Below are 18,708 nucleotides of genomic sequence, written 5' to 3'. Positions count from 1 at the left end.
CAATGGCCACCTTCGCCGCCCCCAAGCACAGCCACATCACGGCCTTATCAGCTCTAGTTTGGTAGCGCAGGGAAGGATCTCGAAGGCCCAATAACGCAAAAGCCATGGAGGTGGGAATCGGGTAGCCCAACATGGATTTAATGTGCGCCAAGATCTCTTCCCAGAAGGGGCGAATCGTGGGACACGTCCACCAAATGTGCTCAAAGTCCCCCAGCAACCCGCAACCCCTCCAGCAGCGATCAGAGGTGTCTGGAAAAATACACCGCAGTTTATCCGGGTACAAATACCAGTCCACCATTACCTTCATATGCGCCTCCCGTAATTCTGTCGAGTGGTTGTGCTTAGAAATATCTGACCATAGCGCCTCCCACTCCCGTTCCTCGAGGGGACGCGACAGCATAGCCTCCCATTTAGCCTTATAGCGCGGTAACGGGGAAACTACAGTGGCCACAAGGTGGCCGTACAGAAAGGAGATCGCCCCCCTCATGGACGTGGTAGTGTGCACAAATTTTTCAAAGGGTGTCTGGGGCCGGTGGATCGCTGCCTGAAGCTCCCGTGATTGCAGCCAATGCTTGAGCTGAAGATAGCGATAATGCTCGGTGTGCGGGGTCAGACCATTTTATGATCATGTTTAACATCCAGCTCCCGTGCCCTGTGGGCCTGGTAAGAAATAACGGTAAACAACTAGAGGTACGTAGACCATGGCATAAACTCCCTCTTGAATCCTTTAGGGAAGTCTTTATCCCCAAACCCCCAGATGGTAACTGACATAGCTAAGATGCTGGAAGGCTTTAACTCTGCCTTTACAACAGCACTGGACGCAACAATCCCTTTCAAAACCTATGGCCTCTCACAGCGTCGACCGTCTGCCCCATGGTAGTCGCCAGATCTAAAAGCTGAAAAATCCAAATGCAAAACTTTAGAGCGACTCTGGCGAAGAAGGAAAGATCCCCATGACAGAGACCTCTATAAACAGGCCCTGTCCCAATACCATCAGAATATAAAAACGGCCAGACGGTCTTTCATTATAAATCAAATAGAACAAGCCAGTAACTCTTCGAAGGCCTTGTTCAACATAGTGCGGGACTTTACTTCCCCCAAGCTTGCACTCAATCCCAGGTAGAATCTCAGGAGCTCTGCGATTCACTGGCTGTCTATTTCCAGGAAAAGATAAATAACATATATGCAAAATTCCCAGCGGCCACTATGCAGGACTTAGGAACAGCTATTAGACCCAATGAGCAAGATAAAGCTTCCCATAGTACCCTGAATTGTTTTCAGACAGTCACGTTAGGTACTCAGTTCCTTGGTCATGGCTAAATCCGGCTCTCCTCAGGATCCCTGCCCCCCCAGACGATGACCTCTTTATCCACTTGCTGTGCCCCAATGATTCAAGATATTTTTAACTGCTCTATACGTACTGGAGTTATTCCCTCGGCATGGAAGGAAGCATACGTTCGACCTTTTCTGAAAAAAGCTACATCTGGCCCACGAGTATTCAGTAGCTACCGCCCAATATCTTTATTACCTCTGTTGGGCAAGCTACTTGAAAATCTGATAAATAGGCAGTTCTGGTCGTATCTTGAAACTAATAAAATCTTAGATCCTTCACAATCAGGGTTCCGATCTGGTTTTAGCACAGAGACTGCGCTCCTGGCAGTTACTGACTAGCTTAGACAAGTGATGGACGCACGAGGTGCGATTGTTTTAATACTATTGGACCTGTCTGCAGCCTTTGAAACCATTTCACACACAAAGCTGCTGGAAAAAGTGCAGACTTGTGGTATCCAGGACACTGCTTTAAAGTGGCCGCAACATTTTCTAACAGACAGGCAACAGACGATTATACTGGGGCCTTACTGCTCAGACAAAATGCAGTTGGACAAGGGTGTACCCCAGGGGTCCTGTTTAAGTCCGATGCTCTTCAATATATATATAGCGCCACTAGCAAAGATCGCTGAGCGGTTTGGCTTCGAGATAATTTCATACGCTGATGACACTCAGCTTATGTTCACTGTTGGCCCCCCAACCTAGAACTGGAGAAACTGCGCTTCGCAGCAGGAATGGTGGCTATATCAAATTGGATGAGTGAGAATTGCCTCCAGCTAAAACCCGGGAAAGACGGAGATCATGCTAATGGGGAAAGCTCCTACCCTTTGGTCGGAGGAATGGTGGCCTCGCAACTTGGTACAGCTCCCGTACCCAAACAAAGTGTCAAAAACTTGGGGATAAAACTTGACCAGACTCACTCTGAACCGTCCCGCAGGTACTCCCTCTGCCCCATTGTTGAAGGAATTGCACTAGCTACCGGTGAAGAAACGGTCCTTTTTCAAAATCTGTTGCCTCTCATATAATGCCCTGAGAGGCAAGGGTCCACTGTACCTTAAAAAAAAAAGTACAGTTTACAGACCATCCCGAAATCTTAGATCCAGCTCGCAGGCTCTTCTGTGTGTGCCTCGCAAACGCGCACCGGGGGCAAGGCTTTCTCTTTCCGGGCCCCAGGATATTGGAATAAATTAACCATCACTCTTCGTGAGATCCCCAACTATAATATTTTTAGGAAACAACTATAAGCTTGTTTGTAATAATTACTTTGGTGATCCCCCTGCTCATATGCTCCTCTACAGCGCCAAGATGCCCCCGGGTGATTTGTGCGCTATAAAAGTGGCAATATCATAACAAGTGGGCAGCCTATACTCACCTGCATGGTGCTGTTAAGTGCGACAGGTCAAGCAGAGATGTTGTAGATGCAGATGTTCAGCAGCTGACTCAGTGAAGATTTTTAGGAGGAGTCAGTACTGTTGAACACGGGACACTGACACCTAAAATAAACAGGAGAGATAAAATAGGAGAGTGAGTAAATTTCACATTAAACAGGGAGGCACATATACCTTAAAAGCCATCAGATGCCTGCAGCGCACAATCATGACCCCAGCCTGTGTCAAATTGAATGATTAGATAAGTGACTGTAACAGCAAATGTATACATTTAGGGGCATTATGGACATACAGACAAAACATTACACTGTCTTTTGTTAGTAACGCTATCCCTTAGCAAAATACAGAATGTATTGTCGATAAATGTGAATTCATGCTGCACGGATAAGCAAGAGGATCAGTGGAGCTACTCTTCCCAACCACCAGACTAGGAGCTTCTCTTTCACGCCAAAGTACTAGGACTTTGTTGTTTGTTTTAAGCGTATTTTTTCCAGTTCACCTTTCAATGATATCTATCCTTGCAAACTTTTTGTGGAGATTAGTTTTATTTTTTTGGCAGAGTTATAATTATAACTGACAGCAGTTCGTGAGTGGATCCCTCAGAGACACTGCATGCGTTTACCCCAAAGGTCATTCGGCTCAGGTATATTTACAAAACCTGCAGCATTTCAGTCCTAACTTGCTCCTACACCATTGTAATACTAGCTTTAAAAGAAGAAGTCAAGCAAGAGGACCTCATTTCCCATCACACATCAGCACAAGAAGTGACAACACTGGATCTCCCATCATCCACCTACACAGGAAGTGACATCACTGAATTTCCCATTATCAATTTGGACAGGTATAGCATTAATGGTTTTCCCACCAAAACCGTCTTTAAAAGAAGCCAATCCAAGAGGACTTCATTTCCCATCACCCATCAGCACAGGAAATGACATCAAAGCACCCTGCAATCTTCTCTCCTCCTGGGGCTTACTTAATGACAGCTGCAACACAAATGTGCAGTGGGTGCGGCAAAAGCCAGCCTGTTTGCGCCTGGCCTGAGCCCAGCGCAAGGAACCCTGGTCCGATCATCACTCAGAGATACCCAACAACACTCTGTAGGTTGCTAGACCCCGGACGCTGTTCCCTCAACTGCTGCCGTGCCACGCTTCAAACCAGCATAGGAGCTTTCACCTGCACCCTCTGCCGTTTCTCCAGCAGCCACACCCCCACGCAAATACTAATAATTCCCTCAACACCACCTCCCAACACACACGCCACACAAGCACCAACAATGACTACACCACCACCCTTTCACCACATCACATGCCACAGCAAACCTGCATGTCAACACTCACTCGCATGCATGCTTCTCAACACACAAATACTCAGCAAACACACAACCGAAAGTTTGGCAACTGCTGAGCAGAGATGCACCGATATCTTCTTTATCACAGAGACCTGGCTCAACCCCTCATCGACTCCTGAAATTGCCATGGCAATCCAAGCGGGCTCCAAGCTCGCTCGACAGGACCGCCTTCACAAGCCAAGAGAAGGACTCCCTATCAACAAGGAATCCATCAAATTCACAACATCCACAGAGAACTCCACCCCATTCATGGAAAAGCTGCAAATCTCAGAAAAAGTAACCATGAATGGAACCCTTTCCTACCGACCACCCTGACCACGAACCACTTTTACCAACCAGATCACCAACTTCGTTGCTCCACTCACCATTGACTCCAAAGCCTATATTCTCCTCAGTGACCTCAATTTTCACTTGGAAGACCGAAACAACCCCTGCTCCACAGCACTTCTCAAAAGCTTGAGCAACATCAGACTCACCCAGTTTGTCCCAGAACCAACACACACTGCAGAACACACATTGGACCCATCTTCACCAGGAGTGACAGCATCAAATACAACTCCAGCACACTTCTTATATGAACTGAACACTCCATCATCCACTTCCAGATCAACATACCTCAAGTCAATCCCCCTACTAGGTTCAGCATTCCAAGGCGCAGCTTTGGCAAAATCACAGAAGAAGACTGGCTCAGCGCCCTCAACACGGATCAGCCTAGCTCCACAGCCCACCTTGCCCAGAAAATCAACAACTTTAACAACTGTACCAAGACAAGAACTGCTTGTTTTCCGACTAGTCTGACTGAGATCCTAAAAATCAGGACCCCAGTCACTGTGCTCTCTTCCTAAATTTGACTATGGTAAGTACTTTAATACCTTCCCAATTGGCTACAGGTGTACCCTTCTAAGGCCCTAGTGTATGGTACTAGGGTACCCAGGGCATAGGTACGCCAGGGGTCTCCCATGGTGTGGTAAATATTTTATTACCGGTACTATTTTTTATGCAGTAAAGTCTAGTAAGAATAACTCAGTATAAATAAGAGGCAGAATCCGTGGTATTAGAGGTTCTGAAAGGCTTTATTCCTCTATAAAGGAATTATGGTTCGAACCATAGGCATCAAATTCCATCACCACGAGGGTTCAGGAAGGGAAGGCAATACATTATTGACAAGTAAAGATATTTATATGAAAAGCATTACATTAAGACAGATGCAGGAGGCGTAACAGCTGATAATATAGATAATACTACACATACGTAATGGAAATAGGCGTAAACATAGGCGTAACTAGAAACGTCATTAAACATGATGTCACAAGTGGGTGGATCCATAAGAGAATCCTGCAATGTCAGCAGAAATACTTGGCAAAGATGCGTGCGCAGCCGCATGACGTGTGATTGACGTGCAACTAGAGGGTGAAGGGGACTTGACATTTAGCTCTACATGTGGAGACAGAAGTCTGGGGGGTCATGTCAACCTAATCCCAAATCATATCTAATATCTTATGTTTAAAGAACTGTGTGATCCAAAAGAAAAGGTCTCTCGGACGGAATCTATTCTATACTGACTGTTAGTGCGTGTACAAGCGTCTAAGTGTCTACATGAGATGTGAGGGGGCAGGAATCCTCCATAGTAACAGGGGCTATGAATTATTTGCATAAGGACAGTGAGGCCTGGCCCTTTGCTCGGTAGCTGGAACAATGTTTACCTAAACTACTAGACAGGAATGCATCGGGTGAGGAGCGGAGCAGATAATCTTGAAGGTGAAATACAGTTTTTGGCAGGCAACAGGCCGGATCAGGCACCGTTAGCCGCGCAGGGAGTAGGACAAAGTTCATGGATACAGATGCGGGCTCGGACTGGAGCTTTCAGAGGCAGAAAGCAGGAAAAGGCTTGATGGCAGAATTCAGGGCCTACTCGCCTGAACTGTAAAACGTGGAAAGTGAACCACATAAAGTCGGTGGCCTTTCATACTTAGGAACGGAATATCCGACTCATTCATGGCGGATCTGAAAGAGGACATGTTGACGGTGGACGCACATGTATTTGCGTCTTCATAACTGGAACTGGAGGGAACATACATGTACTTGTAGCATGTACATGGAGCCGTTGGGGTCTAAGATAGGGGACATAACTGATCATAAAATTCATATTTCCTCATTCCCTCCTTGTCCCCTACGGACCCTCAGGAGATATCGATCTTCATCAATCCATCAATCTGTTCGTATAGCATCATTTGTTCTTCTTTCTTCTTCCGGGATTTTGAACGAAAACTTGAAGGCGGGATACACGATGTGGCACACAGACCACAAATCGCTGGCCCACATTGTAGACATAAGCAGCAACTGAATAGTATGAGAGAGCCAATACCTAGGAAGGATAGAATCCTCCATCCCCAGGCTGACAACACGCTCCAGAACCAACCGGACCAAGTCCAGGTGCCTGGACTCTGGTGTATCTGGCTTACAATCTTATGAAGGCGAGTTATGGCTTTATATACTGACGGCGAGTTTTCTGGTATGAAAACACAGCAACTTGATCCGATGACCCTACAAGCTCCGCCCCTATCGGCCAGAATGACGTCAAGGACAAGACGATTTTGAAGCACAACAATCCGCATCGCAGACTGCTCCTCTGTTAAGTTGCCTAGGGCGGAAGTAGTCTCATTCACTACTGCTTCAAGAGTTCTGGTTAATCTACGTATCAGCTTACTATTAGTGACTGTACCTATATAGGGAAAGAAACCTTTATTGAAATCTGTGTATTGCTCCCATGCCGTTTCAGTGTAATCGACAATTGGGAGATCTCTCTGCTGTCTATTGTGTACTAAATGGGTATTTCTATGATAGTCAGGAGGGGCTAGGAAAACAGGTGGCAGAAGGAATGCTATGTAACAGGTACCATCCCAATCTAGAGGTAAACGTATATATGCAGTCTGGCCACATATGAAGTAGGAATGACGAGATGCTCTGAATGTAGACTTGCCTTGATCACTGAATTCTATTACAGTGGTACATTTACTATGGCCCAGGTGCATGGAACCATTCTTTCTTACACATAATTCACCTTTAACTGGAAATACTGACATAGCGGGCAAAATTGGTGTAGCTTCGGATTCAACATTCAGAATCATGAGGTTAAGTGTAAAGTTACCTAATCCATATACTTCATTTTCTAGATCAGTTCCTGTTCTTTTGGGAAGTCCCTCCTTGTTAGGGTAGCAGACTTTAAGCAAAACTAGGTTCAGGTTTCCCCATACCCAGTTGTCTTGATAAACTACAGAATTTGAATCTAGGGAATTAATCAAACTAAACCATGCTCCACAGGAGCCATTGTGTGTGAACGGATACGGAAAGAGGGGCAAAACTCCCTTATAGTTCTGATAGGGAGGGAGTCGGCCACATATCCAACAATTGGTAGCATTGCTGGTCTGATGGGAATGATGTAACATACTAATAAAAGTGTTGTTGCGCAGCGCAAATCTATAAGACAACTCATGCGGAGGTAGTTCGCTAAAAGAATGTTCAGCAGTAGCATTGTAAGCACGTTTAGAAATAGGGTAATACATATGTAGCAATACACTAGAAATGATGATCAGAAGACTTAGAAAAAACAAAATTAATAATGTCACTATGCAGTGACTACGAAGTGATTTACAGTACGCATGTTTTTTAAGCTGTATCTGTCTATTTTTCTCTCTATTTCGGTCCAGAGGATACATGTCAGAGACAAATTCAACCGATTCACCTTGGAGAGGACTTAAACAATCAAATTGTCTGACTTGCTAGACCTGAGTTTCAGTTTATAGAGTTCGTTCTCCGACCTTTCAACCAAGAGGAGCTTTGAGTCTGTCTGTGAGGGAATACAGGGCTGAGTGTTCACATCGGACGGTAGTCCATAAAATTTCTTGATATGGCTCGAGTGCAACCACCCTTTACGTCCCTCAATCTTCACGGCTGTCCTTGTAGTCAGCAGGACGAGCTTGGGCGACTGCCACCTAGGCTCCAGCTGGGTCTTCCGGTCAAAATTCCTCACAAGAACCAGGTCACCTGGAACCACGTCATGGGGCTTCACCTCAGTGTTATCGGGAAAAGCTGCAGCTACCTGTGAACGACAAGATTGTAGTGCAGACATCAAGGAAGCCAGGTAATCTGTCAGCATATTACATTCAACATCAGTGATTTTACGAGGTATAGGCGTCCCCCACATATTTGGTGGTCTACCGAAGATCACCTCATAAGGGGATAGCCCTGTTCGAGAATGTGCTACCATTCTCATGTAAAAGAGCGCAACTGGTAAGGCTACTATCCAATCGACACCTTTTTCTCTACATATTTTGGACAATCTAATTTTCAGAGTTTGATTATGACGTTCCACAAGACCTGCTGCCTCGGGATGTCGGACACAGTGAAATTTCCATTGGTAACCTAACAGAAGTGAAACGTGTTTCATCAGTTCGGATGAGAATGGCTGGCCGTTATCTGAGTATACAACACGTGGTAAACCGTATCGTGGGAAGAATTCTCGAACTAACTGTTTGGCAGTAGTCGGGGCAGTGTAATCTGAAACCGGGTAGGCTTCTGTCCAACGGGAAAGAGCACAGACAACTACGAGAACATATTTGAATCCTCGACATCGTTCCATCTGGATATAATCCATCTGGAGGACTTCAAAAGCGTGATCGGGAGGTTGAAATCCACCCTGCTCTACGGGAATGCTTTTACCTGGGTTGAACTGACAACATATCATACAGGTACGTACTTTCTGTTTGGCTGCTGCTCGCAAGTGTTTGTTGAACCAAATGTGTTGAATGCTGTCTAGCATAGCTTTTTCTCCTAGGTGCGCTGGACTATGTATTGTGTTAATGATGACTTGAACCATGGAATCGGGAAGAAACCATTCAATACAATCTTGTGCTAATGGATCTGTTCCGTTCACTGGCAAAAGTGTGGCAGGATTTAATGTATTACAACGTCTGATTTCTATGTGTGGCTGAAACAATGTTAATTCATAACCGGTGAGTCTTGCTATAGTCAAGTGTTGTGTTTGTGTGCGGTTCAAGAGAACCTCTACTGCGTGTGGTACTTGTACTGTCAATTGATGTCCTAATACTATGGCATCGCTTTGTCTGATTGCTAAAGCTGTTGCTGCCACTGATTTCAGGCACGCAGGAAGAGCCTGAGCGACGGGATCCAATGTACTGGAAAAATAAGCACATGGTTTGTGTGATCCTGCTTGTTCCTGAGTGAGTACTGACAGGGCAGTACCTTCGCGTTCGGTAACAAATAGTGTAAAAGGCTTACTGTAACATGGTGTTGCTAAAACAGGTGCTTGGCATAAAGCTTTCTTTAAGCTTTCAAAGGTTTGCGTATGTTCTTGAGTCCAAGGGAGGACAGTCGATGTGGCTGCCTCCTGTGTTGTCAACTGAATGAGTGGTTTTGCTAGAAATGCATATTGAGGGATCCACTGCCTACAGTATGAAGTGAGACCTATAAAAGCCCGCACCTCCTTTTGTGTCTTAGGTGGTGGCATGTTAGTAATTAACTGGATGCGGTCGGGTGTAAGCTGTCTTCCCTCCTTGGACAGCAAGTGCCCAAGGTAAACAACTTGCTGGACACAGAATTGCAGCTTAGAAGGGGACACCTTGTGCCCCTTGTCGGCCAGAAATTGTAAAACCGTCAGTGACGCTTTTTCACATTCAGGTTCGCTTCGGGCGGTGATCAGCAGATCATCGACATATTGAAGCAAGGCAGTGTTAACCGGCATGTGGATACTGTCAAGTTCTCGTTTCAGTGCTTGGCTATAGATGCTGGGGCTTTCTGTGAATCCTTGAGGAGCGCGTGTGAATTTAAAACTTTGTCCATTTAAACTGAATCCGAACAAATATTGACTTTCCGGATCTATTGGGACGCTAAAGAAAGCATTCTTGAGATCAATTACAGTGAAGAACGTTGCTTCTGAATCAATAGCTGTTAGTAATGACGAGATATCTGGGACCACAGGGTATTGTGGTACAATACATTTATTTAATTCGCGCAGATCAATAACTAATCGATATACTGGTGGTGCTTTTGGATCCGTTCTTTTAAGAATCGGAATTATCGGTGAATTACATACATTGGAGTCGGTTTCCACAACCACTCCTTGTACAATGAGCTCGTCAATGATTTGCAGTAAAGCCACAACAGCATCGGGTGGTAACTTGTATTGTCGCATTCGTGGTAGTACCACTCCTGTTTTTAATGTGACTCGATATGGTGTAATGTTCATGCAACCAACATCAGTAGGGCCTTGTGCCCATAAATGTGTAGGCAAATTCTGCAGCCGGTGATCCATGTCTCTGGACACGTAGTGACCTTTGAAGTCACGTAAAAATAATCGTACTCCTTCCGGAGAACAACATATTATAGCTCCTAGAGCTTTCAATGTTTTTATACCTAACAAGTTTTCTGGACATGATTTAGTAAGCAATAAATCTGTAGTTCGTGTCAATGGACCAACCGTAAGTGGTAGGGGTTGCGATACTTCATTAATGATAGGTTTTCCTGAGAATCCAAGGGAAATATTCTGTGAGCCTGAGAGGGGTGCCCCTGGAACTTCACTGCGTCGTATAGTTGTTCTGCTTGCCCCTGTATCAAGTAAAAACTTTCTGTCTTCCCCTAATAGTTCACTATGTACATAAGGTCCCTCTTGATCTACAGGAACCTCGATAAGGGGTAAGCCAACTTCCCTCTCTAGGCTATTTCATGTGTATCGCTGATAATCGGGATAATCAGTTTGTGCATACTGGTACATCTGTTGCGTTGTTGCTTGTGTTGCAGCAATAGGCTGCTGCTGTGGTGTGGCTACGGTCTGTTGTGGAGCTGCCTGTTGCGGAGCTGGCCTAGATTGTGCATGCTGAGGGATTTGTTGTTGGTTCTGATCCTGTCTAGGTGGACGTGGTCTTTCCTGGGTTTTACCCGTGGCGATATTATGTTTCAGAACTGCACAATCGTGTATATAATGACCTTGTTGTTTACAATAGTTGCATGTCCCTTTCGCCGGACCTGCGGAATCACCCTTTTTATGACCATCAGCTGGAACTGACTGAGCCACAAGCATTTTCATTTTCGTGTCTTTCATACGTCTTTGTTCATGTTCTTGTTCTTCTCTAATTCTATTGTGGTGATATTGTAACATCTGTAACATCTGTGACGGGGAGTTACCTTGCCAAGTACTCTCAAATTTCAATACTCTATTCTTAACTTGCGGTAGGGAATTTTCAACTAATTTCGTCACAAACAGATGTGGATATGACTCGCTACTTGCTTTTATACCACTATTTATACCAAAACATTTTTCAAATCGGGAATAGAAATCACTAGTGTCTTCATCTTGCTTTTGTTTACAGGCTGAGATTGCACCCCAGTCCTCCTTTTTCGTAGTTAATAAACGTGGCAATACCTGCACTAGTAATCCTGGTAGTGCTGTAGTCTTTTCCCCAAGCCCTGATCCTGCAGCTCGAGCCTTTTCTTCGTTTTCTAATGCTGTCCACTCTATCTTTTGGTCTCCTACCTCCCATTCCTTTTCTTTTAGTTTCTCGTAAATACCGGCAGGCATTAATACTTTTAATATTTTCATAATGTCGGGGTAGGTATACTCTCCCATGAGTAACATGTCTTTTATCTCACGGTGGAAACCTGCTGGATCCTTGTCATGGCTGGGTACTACTTTCTTCATTTCTAATAATTCAATTTTAGTTATGGGCGTGTACACAAACACGCGTTTAAAATTATTGTCGTCACCTCTTATTGGGTGCACTTCGCGCAAGGGATTCTGTCTATCTATGTGATACATTTTTCTTCCCATAGTGGGAACTGGAACATGTTCTGGGCATACGAAAACTATATACTGGTTTCGAAATTCTAGAATTTCTTTAATTAAATCAGTACCTGACCCTCTCCATTTATTCGTGAGTAATTCTGTCAATATGTCAGGTAGGGGTCCAGGATCGGAGTGTTGGCTTTTATATAATATGAGGAGGTGTTGAATCATGTATATACCAGCTAAACGCTGTTCGTATGGGGTAAGGTTCAGAAACGTGTGTGCTAGTGCATCTTCACTGTATTTGCCGGGACTGTCAGCCCATAGTACTGCTGACCTGGCTAATTCTTGTTCATCCATGGAATCGAGCATATGGTACCCCCTTCGGTCTCGGAGTAATTTATCAGCAGCTTGGAATAGGTGTTCAGGAGACCTTGTATTTAACATAGGGGCTTGAAAATTTCTGTTACATTCTGGACGTATCGGATGTATCGGACCATTAAAGCATCTGGTATTATTAAAAGATCTTCCTTTACCTACATAAGCCATTGTCTCTAAGTGTCCTGTGTGCATTTCTGATTCTTCGTCCTCCTCTCCCTCTGATTCATGTTGGTCTGTCTCTAATCTTTCTTTATGTATTCGTTCTACTTCTTTGCGGATCTTTCGGCACATAACTACTATACATGTCTGTTTATCGTGTTTCCCTTCTGATATATTCTGACCCCATTTGGTAAGTACTTGTATTTCCTTCTGTTCTACCTCAGGCCTGTCTTGGTTTCTGATCACACAATTTATGAAGAAGCGTAACAGTTGTCTCTGTACATCCACTTTCTGGTATTCCATGGCTTCGTCAATACTTTCAGGGCCTCGCCCTGATTGGACAAAGTGATATATATTATCTAAATGTGCCACCATTCCTGGTAGCGTCGCTAAATACCTTGAAGCTCGTCGTATACGTAGTGATGACAGCAGCATACCGTCCCGTCTACCGGGCACAGGATCATATCTACAATCCACTAGATGCTCTTTAAACATGTCGGAAGTTGCTAGTTGGGGTGTACGTTCGTATGCTAAATCTCTAAGGGACAATTTATTTCCTCGGGGTGGCGTGGCAAAAATTTCTGTCGTACCTCCTGTCGCACCCTCTGAGGTGCTAGGCACGAAAGGATTTGTTGGATGTAAGATAGAAACTGTAGATGTAGGAAAAGCGGTAGAAACAGATGGACCTGTGGGAATGTGCGTAGGAGTTTGTTGTTGCGGGGATACAGACGGGTGATCTTGGCGTTGAGCACCATCGGTGGGCGGCGTGTGTGGCGGAACATTAGCATATTCGGGAGCTACATCATCTAAATAGGAAGAAAGGAAAACGTCTTTTGCTGTTTTGGGATGTGCTTTTATCGGGAGTAATGGAGGTGTCAAGTCTTTCGGTATTTCCGGGGTGGCCTGAGGTAACCCTTCGGCCAAAAGAGGATACATACCATTCATAAGAGTGTTTCGTTGTCTATCTACTTGTTCTGTTTTTACTCGGGTACCTTCCTCAACTAATATATTTTCTCGGGCTTTATTTGAATTCTCCCTACTTTTCTCTTCCTGTCTGAGCGCTTTTTCTGTACGTCTATATGATTCTTTACGCCATAATTCAATGGCATCTTTCTGTGACTGTCTGGCTTTATTTTTCCATAATACTTCTTCTACTCTCATGATGCAATCTGCATCCCAGGTCCCAGCTGCGGGCCATCTCTGACTTTCTGGTAAATCTTTGGTGTAGTCCACCCATAAATCAAGAAATAGTACGGCATCTAGGCCATGCTTATGATACATAAAGTACCCTGGAGTGTCACTAGGTGGAATGGGAACAGCTTCTTCGAGTACCCCTTTTCTGGTTTTGATCTGTCTTAATTTTGAAAAGAGCGGCATTTTTAGACCTTATTACTTAATCTTGAACACACTTAATACAATAAACACAATAATGAACAATCATTCACACCACAATATGTAGAACGTATTAAAACATTTAACATTTAATATTTAACGAACGATGATAACTAATAGAAAACTAGTTACTGACATAATACTAACACTAGATAATACTGAATTATATGTAAGACATACTAGATATACTGCTAAACAGTACAGATACACTGCTGAAACAGTGCAGACTGGATTTGTGTACCCAAACCCGTCTTGACCGGCACAACCTAATGTGCACGTCTGAATGCCTCCCCGGCAACGGTACTCACCGGGTAGCACGGAACGGAAGGCCTCGGAACTGAACTGAACTGGACCGGACTGGACTGGACTCGACTCGGAACTTCGGAACCTGGTGGGCCTCTGTATACCTCGGATCTTGCTCTCTCAGCTAGGCTCTGGTCGGGATACTTCGCACTTCTCACCGCCTCGTCTGGGTGTTGATCGCAGCCTCAGTCACCCCCGCTTGGCCGGAGGGAGATACAGGAAATCCTGCGGGTACGCGTTGTTGTCCGTCCAGCTGTGGCAGGAGACCGGGCCTGCAACGCACCTCCGGCGCGTGAGATGAGAAAGTGTCCCTGTTCGGGCGCCAATTTATGTGGTAAATATTTTATTACCGGTACTATTTTTTATGCAGTAAAGTCTAGTAAGAATAACTCAGTATAAATAAGAGGCAGAATCCGTGGTATTAGAGGTTCTGAAAGGCTTTATTCCTCTATAAAGGAATTATGGTTCGAACCATAGGCATCAAATTCCATCACCACGAGGGTTCAGGAAGGGAAGGCAATACATTATTGACAAGTAAAGATATTTATATGAAAAGCATTACATTAAGACAGATGCAGGAGGCGTAACAGCTGATAATATAGATAATACTACACATACGTAATGGAAATAGGCGTAAACATAGGCGTAACTAGAAACGTCATTAAACATGATGTCACAAGTGGGTGGATCCATAAGAGAATCCTGCAATGTCAGCAGAAATACTTGGCAAAGATGCGTGCGCAGCCGCATGACGTGTGATTGACGTGCAACTAGAGGGTGAAGGGGACTTGACATTTAGCTCTACATGTGGAGACAGAAGTCTGGGGGGTCATGTCAACCTAATCCCAAATCATATCTAATATCTTATGTTTAAAGAACTGTGTTATCCAAAAGGAAAGGTCTCTCGGACGGAATCTATTCTATACTGACTGTTAGTGCGTGTACAAGCGTCTAAGTGTCTACATGAGATGTGAGGGGGCAGGAATCCTCCATAGTAACAGGGGCTATGAATTATTTGCATAAGGACAGTGAGGCCTGGCCCTTTGCTCGGTAGCTGGAACAATGTTTACCTAAACTACTAGACAGGAATGCATTGGGTGAGGAGCGGAGCAGATAATCTTGAAGGTGAAATACAGTTTTTGGCAGGCAACAGGCCGGATCAGGCACCGTTAGCCGCGCAGGGAGTAGGACAAAGTTCATGGATACAGATGCGGGCTCGGACTGGAGCTTTCAGAGGCAGAAAGCAGGAAAAGGCTTGATGGCAGAATTCAGGGCCTACTCGCCTGAACTGTAAAACGTGGAAAGTGAACCACATAAAGTCGGTGGCCTTTCATACTTAGGAACGGAATATCCGACTCATTCATGGCGGATCTGAAAGAGGACATGTTGACGGTGGACGCACATGTATTTGCGTCTTCATAACTGGAACTGGAGGGAACATACATGTACTTGTAGCATGTACATGGAGCCGTTGGGGTCTAAGATAGGGGACATAACTGATCATAAAATTCATATTTCCTCAATGGGCTGCAGCAAGTATTATGCCACCCATGAGAGAGCACTCAAACTGTGACTACGGGCCTGCCATTGCAGCCTGTGTGAGCTGGTGCTAGCACCACTCACCACATATATAAGTTTCCTTATTTCTGAGGTCACTGCACTTAAAACCTTTGTCACCTTTCCAGGTGAAGGAGTCAATCCCCTACATCTGCAGGCACCGCAATGAAGCTGACCAGTCTGCTGCTCCTGAGGTCCCACTGACTCCGAAAGGCTCTGGAACACATGTGGTGGTTCTGCAACTCCCTTGAGGCCAGCACGGTCTTCTCAGCAAGTTTGAGGCCAGTATCCCTCGTCGGAACCGCTGGAACAGATCTCCTGAGCACCGTGTCGCATTGGCGCAGCCAAGGCTTGTTGAGTCTTTCTTTCAGAGATCTTTGGGCTACAAGGAGCTCCAGCATCTCTTGCTACCAAAATCTTCGTCCTCACTGCATACTCTGCACCATGGGCCAGCATCCTTGGGGAGCTGCTCGAGGCCCTGTTGCGACTCCTGTGTCTTCGGCCTGTGGGTCCTCATGAGGGTCTTCTTTGGCTTCAGTGGGCTCCCCTGTTTGCTCAGGGCCTGCTCCGACTCTCCTGCACTTGGTGAGTCCCTTGGACCTTGCTGGTCCCGACACTGCACCTTCTTCGTTTACCATATCTGTTGCTGCTGCCATGCAATGTTCCCTCTAATTATTTTCTGTATGCGGCAACAACAAGTTTGTGTGCACACATTTTCAGACAGTGAGCGCACCAGAGAGTGATCATAGGCAGCGTGCTATCATGCATGTTGGAACTAGCACTACAAGGCCACACAAATTGCAAAAAAACTATACAATGGAAAATAACAATACTAACTCCATGTAAAGGATGTCTCAATTAGTTGAATGATTGCCAATGATATAAATGTTGACCAGCAGTTGTTTAGTCTAGCTAGCCCAATGTTACCTCTTATTTACATCGCTAAAAAATGACAGAAAAGCATTATAGAGCATTACATATTTTTTTAAAAGTTGATATCATTGCGAGGCTACACTAAAATTAAGCAAAAGGGTCCTGGAAGAGAATTTTAGACTTATTACCAGGTAATACTGATCCAACTAATCAAGTTAGAGGGTCGACCTGACATTGAGCACCAGTTCATTGTATTTGTGTTGACTTTTAACCAGAGACACCGTGCACATTGGCAATTCAGGGACCTAGAGAACAGTACATCATCTCTTAGAAACAAATAAAAAAATAATGCCCAAAAACACCTCAAACACTTTTATGGTGCTGGGTTGGTCTGCGAAAGTGGTCAAGCAATATTTGAACTCCAACATCTTTCAACATTAATGCAGAGTACCTAGGTGCTAACATGAGCTTGATGCATAATGTATTCATGGAGTACATTTTTGTATAGGGCTTTGAGTCAGCTTTAGTTGTCTTTCCAGCCTCAATAATAAAAATCATAAATAAAAATACCACAAGTTAAATCGTGGCACTCCCTCCGTAAACATGTGAATCCAAAACTCAATTTTGATGTCTAGCAGGGCTGTATACTTTTCCACTTTCATTCATTAAATTGCCTTGGCACTGAGCTCCCCTGAAGACTAAGTTTGAATGATCTGTTTCCTCTCATAATCCCTAGAATTAGAACTGTCACCTTCGGAAACCTTGCCGTCTTAACTGTGGTCACTACAAAGTGGAATTGTCTCCCCATATACATTCATTCTGAATCTTCAATCATTTTCAGGAAACTCTAAAAACGTTATTATTCTTAAATTAACTTCTGCAACTGCCACTGTTACACTTAGTTTGTTGTAGCAGAAGTTTGTTATAGCCGAAGGCGCGCCTAAGGCAAGCCTGTCTGCGCCCGTCCGCGCCTCGACCGCGCCCAGTACCAGAACCCCTGATCCCAGCACCCGCCACGACGACCACCGCCGCTACGATGCCAGCACAATCCACGCTCTCAACCCCGGACGGACACACACCTGCTTCAAGGCTGTCCCGAAACGCACACACGGTCCCTTCACCTCCCGGAACTGCAGCTACACCAGCCTCAGAGCCCCCGAACAACCCACTAAGAAAGACCTCAACCACCTCCAATGCATACTACTGAACACCCACTCCGCAAGCAAACACGCTGTAGAGCTCTGGGACCTGCTCGACACATCATCCCCGGACATCGCCTTCCTAACAGAGACCTGGATGAACGACTCTTCCGCACCCGACATCGCCATAGCCATCCCAGACGGCTACAAGATCACCCGCAGAGACCGCACCAAAGGAGTCGGAGGAGGAATCGCCATCGTCCACAAGAACAGCATCAGGGTCTCGACCAGCATCGACGACACACTCAGCACCGCCGAACACATGCATTTCCAGATCCACACAGACCCCAACTCCACTCTCAGAGGCACCCTCGTCTACAGACCCCCGGACCCCGACCCCAGTTCAGCGACTCCATCGCCAACTTCATCAGCACGCACACCCTGACCTCCACCGACTACATCCTCCTCAGAGACCTGAACTTTCACCTGGAGAACAACAACAACAGCAACTCGAAAACCCTGATCGATAACTTCGCCAACCTCGGACTGAGGCAACTCGTCACAACGTCTACCCACTCCACAGGCCACACGCTTGACCCCCATCTTCTCCGCAAGCCCCCACGTCGTCTTCAGCCACACCACCGAACTCCTCTGGACCGACCACCGCTGCATCCACTTCTCCTTCCAGAAATCCACCATACACCACCGCACCCAACAGATCCCTCGCCGCTGCTGGAGAAAAATCACCGAAGACCAACTAAACGCAAACCTCGCTCTCAGTCCACCCACCGAACCCTCCAACACCGACGACACTGCCCGCAAACTCAGATGCTGGATCGACGACTGCGCCAACACCATCACCCCGCTGAAGAACCCCCCCCCCAGAGACACCAGCAAGAGGGCCAGCTGGCTCACCCCAGAACTCCTAGCCTCCAAGCGAGCCTGCCAGAAGCTAGAGAAGAAATGGCACAGCGAACAGACTCCGGACAGCCACGCAGCCCACAAGGACGCCACCCGCAAACACCATCACCTCATCAG

The 18,708-nt window shown here is 45.6% G+C and overlaps 1 protein-coding gene across 7 annotated transcripts in view; it reads right to left on the bottom strand.

The window, feature by feature from the left end:
* TKFC (triokinase and FMN cyclase) overlaps nt 1-18,708 on the bottom strand; it is a 360,998-nt gene that overhangs the window by 195,664 nt on the left and 146,626 nt on the right. For 6 of the 7 annotated variants that reach the window (XM_085648511.1, XM_085648509.1, XM_085648513.1 and 3 more), the window contains one exon: nt 2,702-2,822. In XM_085648511.1, the coding sequence (XP_085504637.1) occupies nt 2,702-2,707 (6 nt within the window). In that variant the 5' untranslated portion in view covers nt 2,708-2,822. Of the gene's footprint in view, nt 1-2,701; nt 2,823-14,106; nt 14,413-18,708 lie in introns of those variants that run through there. The other variant, XM_085648512.1, reaches the window with a different exon arrangement.

This window comes from Triturus cristatus, chromosome 3_2 (genome assembly GCF_964204655.1).
Source record: "Triturus cristatus chromosome 3_2, aTriCri1.1, whole genome shotgun sequence".
Lineage (NCBI taxonomy): Eukaryota > Metazoa > Chordata > Amphibia > Caudata > Salamandridae > Triturus > Triturus cristatus.
This window is presented reverse-complemented; position numbering and strand designations above follow the sequence as displayed.